Raw genomic sequence first — 12,755 nt, forward strand, 5'->3', positions numbered from 1 at the left:
GCATTCTGTTCGTTGGCAATCAGTAACAGTGGTCACAGCATAGGAAATAAGAATAATGCAGTTAATAGTTATCCTGCATTTCAAAGTAAAATAGACAAGTTAATTTTGATTTTATAAGTTGCCTTAGGTGTTGCAACTGTGTCAAATGTGTATAAACGGTTTATTGTACCAAAATGTTTCTTTTTTTTATATGCAACAGTTAGAAATTGTTATTTGTTGCTATTTTTTCTACACCAGCCCCAAGTTCAGCCAGCAATTGTTTTGCTAACATTCGTGAACTATTTGATTGGTTCCTGAAGTGGTAAGTCGGTTTACTGTGTAGTGTAAAAATCAGTTTAGCAGATGTTGGCGACAAGTGGTTGATTGAACTTATGCCTAATCTCCGAGTAGTAGAGACCTATTAACACATATCTGTTTGCTGTATGCATTGCACCCATTTTCAGGGTTGAAAATTAGCAGTTGCCCAGTTGTCCGGGGTGACCTTTATTGGCTAAGGGCAACTAAGAATTTTACAAAGATAGTCCGCTGGGTGACTTTCCATTTTAGGGTCTGGCAAATACGGTGCCAGTTAAAAAAACCCAATGTACTGAAACTGAATCGAATGTGACAAAACACTCCACGTCTGTTCTGGCGTGAACTACATACCTGGCAGCTGAAGACGTAGACCATGAAATAAGAACAAATCAGATCTAATGTCTTGACACCAAGACTTACATGATGCAATAAACATCCAAAGATTACTATTATAAACAATAGTACTATTTTATGCTTTGTAATATAATTTTTTAAAAAGTACATTGTATATTTTGGTAAAATGTTTGTTTTTATTTTTTTCAATGATTTATTTTGCTTTCGATATTTATTTTATTACTAGCCTACTACTGTAGCATTTAAAATATCCAAATTAACACATTTCACTGAAGCAGAAAATATTAATTTTGAGACTATGGTCTGTTTGTGTCAAAAGGGAACCGATGAATTGGCCAGACCTGTCAACTTTTAGTCAAGAGAAAGCAGGTGGGTCATTCTACAGAAAGCATCACTTTTCAAAATACAAATTCAAGATAAAAGAATTAAAAGATATAAATATTTATTGTTAACTTTTGGAAACTAGATGAACAAAGGAACATAAAATTATATCTGGCTACTCAGAACTGTAATCGGCCTGCACGTGCAGACACGTTACTCTATGAACAAGTTTATTATGATGATGATGATGATAACTAGTTTAACGTGCCCATATACTACTAGGGTTTCGAACACGCCCATCCCGAGTCCGACCTCCAATAAGATCGGTGGCCTGACTCGGGATGGAGGGGGGGGGTTGAAAATGGGCAGAATTTTGAAAATAACAATTAGTAAAAAAGTTAAAGCTGCAATGTCTGGTTTCAATCATATACAGTCAAGTTCTAAGTTCAAATACAAGCATAACTGCACTTTTAATTCACTCGCAAGTTGTCGTCATTAACGCATATCGTCAAATGCTTACTAGCCAGTTAGAACAATTCTCGCCATTTTGTAATACCGATCGCATTCTAGCAGCCACTTCCTAGCAGCCAATTACGCTAGCAGCCAATTTCAGCAGACACGCATGGCGACGTTCTAAACACCGGACCATTACGCTTTTTATAATGTGTGTTGTGGTGTGGGCTATACGATACTAGTTGGACATTCTATATTACCGTAGTACAGACAGATTTTTAAAGTGATACTTCAGATATTATAAAAGTGCTTAATAAAACGGTTAAGTTGTATTTATACGGATATTAGTAACAATAAGACTGTGAAAATGAGTCTTGGTTGTTATTTTGTTTTTGTGTTGTTATTATATAAAGATACTCTTTAAAACTCTAAAATTCTTAAGTTGTAGTGAATAATTAAAAATTAGCATAACAGTGTGTATAAAAGTGTGTGAAATACAGGTAACAATCGAAAGGCGTATGAGTCCGGTGTTTAGATCGTCGTCATGAGGGTCTGCTGAAATTGGCTGCTAGCGTAATTGGCTGCTAGAATCCGCTCGGTTTTTGTAATGCAACAATAGCCGAACTGTACAATTTTTAGCCCAGAGGGAGCCCGGCAAAAGTGTCCCATTTTCAAAATAGTGGGTTTATTTTTAACTTGGAAAAGCCAGTGTAGTGAAACCAATTCGGAGTGCGGCGTCTTATATGCACCAAACGTAATGGGATTTTCTGTTCTAAATGCTTAAATAATAAAAATATTCCAGACATAGCTGCTTTAATAGAATAAATAAAAAAAATAAAAAGGTTACAAGCCAAAAATAAAAAGAATTGACTGCTCGGCCGAATATTTATATAATTTGGAGCATTTTAGAAGGGCAGTCCAAAATTAAATAAGAGAAAGAAGAGAGGATCGGACTATTTAATAATATTTAAAAAAAGAAGTAATTTCGACATAAAATTTTGAACGCTGATCTAAAAGTTTAAAGTCTGATCGATATGTCCACGCGAGTGGCCTCGTTAAGGCCGTTTGGGTGCACAGCTTAAAGGGACGAGATGGGTTGCATCCCGTCAAGAAAACCCTAGATTGACAGTCGATAGACGTTGAAGGTGTAGTGCTGTGCTGAAATACAGATCTTGAGAAGGCAGATCTGTCTGAACGAGAGAGAGTATCAGACTAGGGTATAGTCCAGTCGTCATGATTTGGTATAGTGATGCGAACGGGCCCGACTCCGGAGGATATGAGATGGCATCACTATAAAGCAAGGTAAAGTCTAGAAAAAGAGTAGTAGGGGCCGACCCCGCTTCCTATTTCTTCTTAGAGTGGGGCGGTCAATCTTCCAGTGCTGCTAGGACAGGCTCGGACATGTAGAGACTAAACGCGAACAACCGTGGCGTTCTGCAGAATGGCCGTCATACGAGTCACGAAAAAAACCAAGTCGACAGACGGAGAAATGACGTGGCGGCAAGGAATCTCGCTAAAAAAGAATCCAAACTGGTGGTGCAGGCTGTCGAAACGAGAAGCGTTCCAGCGTTCAATCAGTTCTAATGGCCGCATACATCCCAGTACAAAACTTCATTTCGCTGACAAAAACAACGAAATGAAGGACCCCCAAGTCGAGCACATGAAAGCACGTGCAGTGTGCACACACGAAACAAACACGTCTTACCGTGTGGAGCTCCATACTGGGAATGAGTTTATTATGTCATTGGTGTTACCGGACAAGTGGGGTAGTTCAGCAGTGTGATCCAATTGGTTTATAGTGATCAAGAATACATGGATGTGTTATTTAGGTGTTTGTAATAACATATATGGAATAACTTTAGAATTAAAAACTATCCAAGGGTGTAATTCTGCATTTCCACACGGATATTCTGTATGTGACTTAAATTATACACTGGCAGTTTTAATTATTATTTTAAAAAAATATATATAAATAGCCTTTATTGGAAATGAAAACAAACATAATGTAATTTTCCTGTATTTGACTACAACTTGGTAATACATTTTTGGTATGATTTTAACTTTTCTTTATGAAATAGGTAACCTCTTAAAAAGGAAAGGTTAGTAGTTTCTAACTACGTTTAGCATTTGGAAAAATAACATTTTCATGCATGCACCGTTCAACATTTTCAATTTTTAAAAACAACTACATGATAAAAAATATATTTCAGATCTATGCACAATGGACGAACACTTTGTTTTGTTTTTGTTTTTTTAAAGGAAAAAATCAGTTTGTCCAGTGTTCCGGTCTGGACCGCGATTTACCAACTGTTCCACAGGGAATGCCTTTTTTCATACTATTAAATTTACTACATGTTATTTATTTCTGAGCCGATTGTTTTATAAATTGGACACAAAAATAGTCTTTATTTTTTATTTCCAAAACACTTTTACTTGTCTTCTTACGTCAAACCAAACTGGAATTATTAACAAAAAAAGAAAGGAAAAAAACCCCACTTAAATTGTACAAGGATGGGACGGACTATAGTAAACTTAATGGTTTTAAGGGTTTGTAAAGTTTTGTATTTAAAAACTTACTTGTCTGAACTTTATTGTTAATAGAAATCTTCACTAACTGTGAAGAAAAACCTCACAAATGAACGACAAGCAGACGACAACAAATCGGATGTTAATTGCGCGAACCAAGAATAATGCAGTTACTGACATTGAATATATATATATATACTCTTTACATTCCAGCAGAAAATTTATTTTACCTAAAGTGCCATTATGCAACTATGATGCTGCACAAATCCCTTTATTTTTCAAATCATCTTCAAAAATATGCAAAGCGAGGAAAACGGCATCTTATTCAAATACTAATGGTCATTGGTGTTACTCAATACCTGGTTACACCAATGACAGGTAACACCAATAACAAATAAGTGCATAATTAATTCATGCTCTCTAAAAAAACAGTTGAGGAAACTGAAAAAGTGTATGTTGTAGCAGACATACGATGTCTACAATAACATACAAAAAGTTTCTTAAAATTATTAACCATTACATAAATACAATCGTAACACCAATGACAATGAATAAACCTACTTTTATATTTTGACAACACATTCATGACATATAAAGAAAACTATTCACAACTGTTCATATGTCTGATGTTTTTGACAAATAAGTTCAATGGCCGATATCTACCGGTGGAATGTTTCATCCAGAGAGCATTTAGTTTCTTTTGTTTTTTCATAAGTATATACAGTAACTCCAATGATTTAAAACTCCAGGGTAAAGCTTATATTACACACCATCTTTTGAATACGGAAAATATTTACAAGATTCCTTCTTTAGTGAGTAAGTCAGCCGTCAGTACGTATTACATTAAAGGTATTCAGTGTTATGTCTTCTGTTATATATTTTAACAGTGCATGTTATGTATAGTGTTATGCTAGGGACAGGTAATACCAATGACATTTTACACTAATCTCCAATAAAATCTCTATCAAAACTGATTACCAGAGAGAAACAAATGCTATGACAGGATGATATTATTAATAAGGTATCGTTGAAGACAACAAATTTAGTTTTCTATATATAAATAAAAAAGAAATTGTGCAGGGACATAAAAGTGACACTTTCTGTAGAATGACCCAAGTGTGTGTTGAAAAAAACAGGAGATTTTTTAATCGCACACGATTTAAAAAGTACCGGTATTACAATAAGTTATATGAACACTACATAATGTCATGTATACTTGTCAACATTAGATATTGGTATTAAAAAATAAAATAATTAATTAAAAAAAAATATATATATATATATATATATTATATATATATATATATATATTATTTAATATGTACACTGGTCATTTTGTACCATTGCAAAAAGTCATTTCGTACCATTGTAAAACATGATTTTGTACCCTAGTCATTTCGTACCTTGTAACTTGTCAGAAAAGATACATGTCAAAAGTTTGAGAAGAAGACCTAATAAATAAATAATATTTTGTTGGTCCGTTAGGTTGTTTTGTTGTTTTTGAAAGTTAGTCTAATTATCTGGAGCCATTTCACAAAACATCGAAGTTGGCAGTTAGTAGTAAATACCAGGCCCGTAGGAACGACTTTGGGGGGGGGGGGGGGGAGGGGAGGGGGCACTGATGGATCGGGTACAAACTCTATATCCTACCTGAATACCAAATATGGCTCTTGTCAGGTAAAATGGAAATAACAGTTGATAGGTACTGTCCAAATAAAAGTTTAATTAAAACAGAAAAAATCCAACATTGCTTTTATGCTATAGTCGTTTCCTCTATACTGGTATGAAATGATTGGGGTACGAAATGACTTTTCACAATGGTACAAAATGACTACAGTACGAAATGACTATGGTACGAAATGACTTTTTGCAATGGTACGAAATGACCAGGCAGCATGGTACGAAATGGATGGTGCGATATGACTAGGGTACGAAGTAACTATGATTCCTAGTGCTTCATCTGTAGGAGGACAACCACTGCCAAGGAAATCCTTTACTGGAAATTTCATCCCTCGGGATGTAGATGATTGGTGCTCTGGACGTTTCGTCCACAGATGATTCGTTCACTAAAAATTTCTCCACTGTTGAACTCGAGACGATTCGTTCACAACCAAAAATTGTTCTTGGACAATTCGTCCACTATAAAAAAAAATTGTATTAGTTATTTACCTTATTATACGTCCATAGACTAAATAAATGTACGGACACTTTTTATTTTAGTGGAATTGCCAGAGAAGTGCAGATTGTAACCTAACCTAACAGCTTTGCCATGCCTATATCTCTGACATCGCCAGTGGCTTTGCCCGCAGCAGAATGGGGTTACCAAGTATGATGGGGACAATTTGATAGACATAGTCTATTATAGTTATAATATTGTAATTATAATAGGGAATGGGACAATTAAAGTAAATTTATGATTATTTATTATGGCGCTATTTTTGAATAAGCTCTCAAATTAATAATAATAATAATATATAGTTTGTGGAGAGTACAGCTAATCATTCAAGAATAACATGTCAATAAAGTACTATAATGGACACAGACAGACAATAACAAGTTGACAGTGCCACTAAAATTTAGTTTGTTTCATATACTAGTAGTTTACCACAAAACGAAAATAATTAACCATTTCAATGGCTAAGAAATAACATTTTAGATTTATTGGTCTAAATGTTGTAATCGAGTGGATGAATTGTCCATGGTGGGTGGATGAATTGTACGTTGGTCGAATCGTCTGTCGACGAAATGTCCAAAGGACAAACCGCCTGGAAAGCCATCCCTCTTGCATCGCCACAAAGTTCATTCCATCCCTCTTGCATTGCCATAAAGAGGACTACCACTCCCAGACTAAAAAAAAGAAAGAAAGAAATGTTTTATTTAACGACGTACTCAACACATTTTATTTACGGTTATATGGCGTCAGACATATGGTTGCGGACCACACAGATATTGAGAGAGGAAACCTGCTGTCGCCACTTCATGGGCTACTCTTTTCGATTAGCAGCAAGGGATCTTTTATATGCACCATCCCACAGACAGGGTAGTACATACCACGGCCTTTGATATACCAGTTGTGGTGCACTGGCTGGAACGAGAAATAACCCAATGGGCCCACCGACAGGGATCGATCTTACACCGACCACACATTGAGCAAGTGCTGTACCACTGGGCTACTTGCCACCCCCCTCCTATACTAGTTTACTAAAGCATGCACAGTTCTACCTTTAGTTCTTTCTGAATTATATGTTACTTCATAGACAACGCAAGACAACCCCACTGCTCAGTCGATTTGACCCGCATCAAACCTGTGATGTAGCATCAGGTATTCTGTTAGTAGGTCAACAGGCCGACAGCACAGAATGATTGTTAAAAAAACAGGTGATTCTTAACAGATGCTAGTTTGGACGTTTTGTTCTTAAAGGGACATTCCTGAGTTCGCCGCAATGTTTTAAGATGTTATCGACTAATAAAATATTTCTACGATTAAACTTACATATTAAATATATTTTCTTGTTTAGAATATTAGTGGCTGTATATTAAACGTGTTTCTGGTCGTTCTAATATTTGTACTAGGTTAATTTTCATTTTATTTCCGAAGACATATTTTTTCGTACGTATGAAATTATTTGAAGACAAAATCCAGTTTGGGCTTCTTACAAATATTAAGACAACCAGAAACACATTGAATATACAGACACTGATATTCTAAACAAGAAAATATATTTAATATGTAAGTTTAATTGTAGAAATATTTTAATAGTCGGAAACATCTTACAATGCAGCAAACTCGGGAATGTCCCTTTAACACATTTGTACATCTACTCTAATGGTACCTCGATTGGTGCGGAAGTGGTATATAAGCACGTTAACCTAGTTACCTACTTACCTGTGAAAAGCAGGCCACATGTCCAGTCCCGACTTTTCAAAGTGGGATATTAACATTTGACTAAAAAAAATATGTGTTTGGATCAGAACGCATTTAAAACAACAAGCAGAATAAATAACATTATTTTATTGATTAATATCACATAAAATAGGGATCTGAATTTATTGTCTTAGACAGATCGGTATGATGCAATGCAGGTATGAACACATACAAATAATAATACAATTTATCTTGCTACCTACACCCGTTACTACAGGTGTTCATTGTTGTCAAAGAGGCGCGATTATTTCATATCACTTTCTGTGGTGTCCTAATTACCGGGCAACCACTGGCAGACAGTATGTATGATCGCATGAAAGGTTCTTTTGTTCTTGAATTTGCATCCGAAGTCTGGAATAGAAGGCATCCGGTGTCGACAGATTTTTTGTTTCCTAATAAATTAACTAGCTGAACGGGACTTTAAAACTGTCGGTTTAGATACATGCCGGTTTGGACAGAGTCCACTCTGTGTGTGTGTGTGTGTGTGTGTGTGTGTGTGTGTGTGTGTGTGTGTGTGTGTGTGTGTGTGTGTGTGTGTGTGTGTGTGTGTGTGTGTGTGTGTGTCTTTCTCTGTCTCTGTCTCTCTCCCTCTCTGTCTGTCTGTCTCTCTCTCTCTCTCTCTCTCTCTCTCTCTGTGTGTGTGTGTGTGTGTGTGTGTGTGTGTGTGTGTGTGTGTGTGTGTGTGTGTGTGTGTGTGTGTGGAACATAGTTGGTCTGATTGGTAGCGTTCCGGCCCAACAATTGTGGGCGATTGGGTGCCACAGGTTCGGGTCTCTGTAACGGCATGAGGAAATTTGTGAAGGCAATAAAGGATTTTAATATCCCCTGTGCCAGTGCGTCATTGAATATATGTATGTTTAAAGTCAAAACCCGACATACATACAATAGAGATATTCAAAATATAAAAATACATACGCAAGCACGCACGAATGCACAAAGTGTTGTATTTAATTATGAAATACAAGTCCCATATATTTATCTTTCTAGGCTTGGTACCCTCCACTGGCGTAGGCCCCCTCCCTACGCCACTGCAGGGACAACGCATGGCCTAACACTTTTCAAAGAGCCACTTTTGTGGGTTATATTTGTTGTATCTCAAATGTCCTCAATTGAATTTAAAAGAAGAGTTGTACCACTATATTTTAAACTGCCGCCCCTGGTCTGGTACCCTCCCCACCCCCTCCCTCTCCCCCTTTTGAGCTCTAGATCCTGCTCGTCGTGGTTACTTGTTTGTTGTATCATGCTCAATCGTAGAACATGTGCCGGTGATGATGCAGGCTTGGAACAGATATGTTTAAAAAACAAACAAAATAGGTGTCATATTTATCGACCACCTTAAATAATTGTCGTAATCCCCAGGGATGAAGTGATTACTGCAGATCCTATCCCATCGTGATGGTCCTTCCATTACGCACGGGTTCTGTTTAAGAACCACTTCCATGCAAACCCTGTGATTGTCGGTTTGTTTAAAGTTTGGAAAAACTGCTGCTTTGATACATCAAAACACTAAACAATAGTTCACCATATTTTACATTTGAAAACTATCTCCAAAAGAATATTCTATCCATACAATTCAATTCAATATAATAAAAATTTTGCGTTTTTAAGATACACGTGTTCCACTTTCCCAGTAAAATGTTTGAAAGGCTGCGAATCAAGCTTTCATGTTATGTCAGTTAGCACGTCACAGGGTCATGTGACTTGGCTCTTCGAGTCGACAGGCGTTTAGGCAAGCAATGAAAAAAATGTGACTTTTTACATTAAAAACGGGTAATTTTTTTTAAATTTATTTTATTGATACTTCATATATATTGTAAAGGTATACGTAGATACCAAACAAAAGTGAATTATGTTTTTGATAAATGTTGACCTTTAAGTAAAGTAAAGTAAGTTTCCAATGGCTCTTGACTGCTTGATGTGTGATCAGTCTAGAATCAATCCCCATTGATGGGCTCATTGGGCTATTTCTCATTCCAGCCAGTACTCCACAACTTTAGGCCTGGAAATAAGTGGCTAGTCATGGTCGTTGTCCGGTTTTACTATGCCATTTGTCAAGCTTTCAAATTGGAAGTAACAAATTTAATATTAGCGGTAATTTTGTCTGACAATCTGACAAAATGAAGTATTTCTGTTTTGAAGTAGTAGAAAGATATTCACTTAATGTGCGCCTTGCACTAGTGTTGAAGCAGTTCAATGCAGTACGTTTTAAAAAAGTTTTTTGACCATATCATGCAGCATACAGGCTTATGGAACTGGTGCTAGAATGCCTTAATGTTTGCCCGGAAATGGTGTTTCCCATGTCTATTAATAAATCTGAGCAAGCCCAATGGGTTCCAAATGGCTCAGCGCATCTTTTAACAAGAAAATTTAACCGTATAAACTGAAGAGTGAACAAATAATCTAGTGCCGTTGTGTTTATTTGATGTAAGTTGTACCTCTGAAACCGCATGGTCCCCAGAGTAGCGGTTATTATTCACATCGGCCAAATAAACAGGTAGTGTGATGTGCATATGCTCTGGGTTAGCTGTCAGTCTGTATTTAGGTACCTTAGCTTGTGTTATGGTTCTTACAAATGTCGATTAAGGAATCAAAATTAAAAGGAAACATAATATTTGGAATCCAGTATTTATTTTAAAATAACTAAAGTACATATTATTGAATACGTTTATTAGGTGTTTTGTTATTATAAAGTTATTTCAGTTTTGAACGTGATTAGAATTTGTTTACATTTTGTTGGCCTCATCGCAGTGATTGGGCAGTCATGAATTTTATTTTTCTGTTATAATTTTTAAACATGTATGTAACCAAATTAATTTTTCAACTTTGCTTCGTGGAAACACATTAACTATTTCATTTCCAAATGAAACTGCAGCATATCAGAAAGTCTGATGAAACGTCAACTTGTTTGATTATGAACAAAATGCCCCACCCACAATCCAAGTGCTTATAAATTGAATTATTTTTTCCACAATTGATTTGCTGATTTTATAACTTTTTCTATAACTAATAATGAACATACTTTTACCTCAATCCAAACCCACTGAAACCATACTTTTTACATTGGGCTCAATTTAGCCCATGGGTGTAATGTTTAGATGGGTTTCACTATATCATGAAATGTAATTATACCTGTATAATATAATAATACATGATTAATAAAGCACAATAGCAAAATTATTTTAACATTAGGTTGACAGGCACAGTTTCATGTTTTGACAGATCTATTCAAATTGATTGACAGGTAATTTTGACAGGCACCACTAAAAACATTTATGTCCAGGCCTAGTCACTTGTCAAAGGTCATGGCATGTGCTATTGTGTCTTTGGGATAGTGCATATAAAAGATATCTTGTTACTGAAAAACGTAGCAGGTTTTTTTTCAAGGACTGCATGTCAAAATTACCAAATGTTTGACATCCAGTAGCCGATGATTAATAAATCAGTGTGCTCTAGTAGTGTCGTTAAACAAAACAAACTGAAAAAAACCTATTGAATGTTGACTAGTGAATGTTTGATATATACTTCAAGGTCTTCAAGCTATGTTAAAGGAAGTTGCAGACTGATTAACTCATAAATGGTTTTACTTTATTTCAGATATGGTCATGTATTCTTGTTATAAAGAATATCAGGTAGCACAAGTTGGTCCTGACAACGAATCTTCAAGCAACCCTGAAAAACCAATGAACAACATGGCCAGATATGCAGGTACTGTAAAATCTGAATGACCAGATCTTACTGCATCATCACTGTGAAGATCACCATTAGGAGACCTGACATAAGACACTGTCATTTCATGGTCACATGATCTTTACATGATCTTTGTTTCATCATGACAAATAGTCCATGAGCCAGAGGGGTTGGCAAATGCTCATAGTGATTTTTGTCAAGGCCTACATCCCTAGGGATGGAAAATTTATGATAGCATTGCAGGACTCGCAGCTTTCTGTATGTATCTACCCGTTTTGTGACCGTACCCCTATTTCCACGACAGATATATTTTTACAGAATTGCTAAAGGGTGACTATATTAAAAGCATTGTAAAATATTTGTCAGAGCATTTAAGAATACCAAATTTGGAGGATTGGGAGATAATGGATTGGAGAATTCAGTTATATTACGAATATCGAAATCCTTTGAGGAGTAGGGTCTCATATAACACTTTTTCTGTAACTTTACAAAATACAATTCACACAGTTTTATTTTTCAGTAGAAATTTAACATAAAGTTTAGGCTCAGCACCTCAAATATTCTCTTTAAACATTCTAATTACAACAGAAGCTCATTTGAACATCTAGTTATTATTTACATCCTATAAATAAAGTTTTGTTGCAGGATTTGCTGTGTAATTACACACAGGGTTCTCATTCATCCAAAAATATTGAGAGTTCATGGACTCATGACCTTATATTTTGAGAGTCCATTAGGAATGTAGGAGAGTCCACATTTGAAGATGAATTGATATATCCAATAAAATATCAAGTGAATTGTATAACAACTGACAACACAAAAACATTGACATTTAAATGGTTTTATGTTGTAATAAAAAGTACATGAACATGAATAAATTTTTTTAATTATTAAAAAGTATGATAAAATATAAAACAAATACCAGGTAACTCATATATATTAAACAAGCTTTACTTATGTATTTGTAATTTCACTTTAATATTTTGTTCATTTTACTTTCAAAGCCTCTTACGTATATACAATGTACCAGTAACCATCAAACCATCTTTCTAATATACTAGTATTACTTATGTACTAGTATTAGCATGTACATGAAACAACGAAAACAGGTAAGTCAGACATTCTACTTCTAGTCTTTACACTGTGTGTGTGTATTGTGCTAATTTTATTTTAAACGCCTTTTGGCCATCAGGAA

General features: G+C 35.5%; 1 protein-coding gene across 1 annotated transcript in view; it reads left to right on the forward strand.

Annotated features, from left to right (window-relative positions):
* LOC121373999 overlaps positions 1 to 12,755 on the forward strand; it is a 63,661-nt gene that overhangs the window by 9,487 nt on the left and 41,419 nt on the right. Inside the window, exon 2 of the mRNA XM_041500860.1 lies at positions 11,468 to 11,578. Coding sequence (XP_041356794.1) covers positions 11,470 to 11,578 — 109 coding nt within the window. The 5' untranslated portion in view covers positions 11,468 to 11,469. The remainder of the gene's footprint in view (positions 1 to 11,467; positions 11,579 to 12,755) is intronic.

This window comes from Gigantopelta aegis, chromosome 6, assembly GCF_016097555.1.
Source record: "Gigantopelta aegis isolate Gae_Host chromosome 6, Gae_host_genome, whole genome shotgun sequence".
Classification (NCBI taxonomy): domain Eukaryota; kingdom Metazoa; phylum Mollusca; class Gastropoda; order Neomphalida; family Peltospiridae; genus Gigantopelta; species Gigantopelta aegis.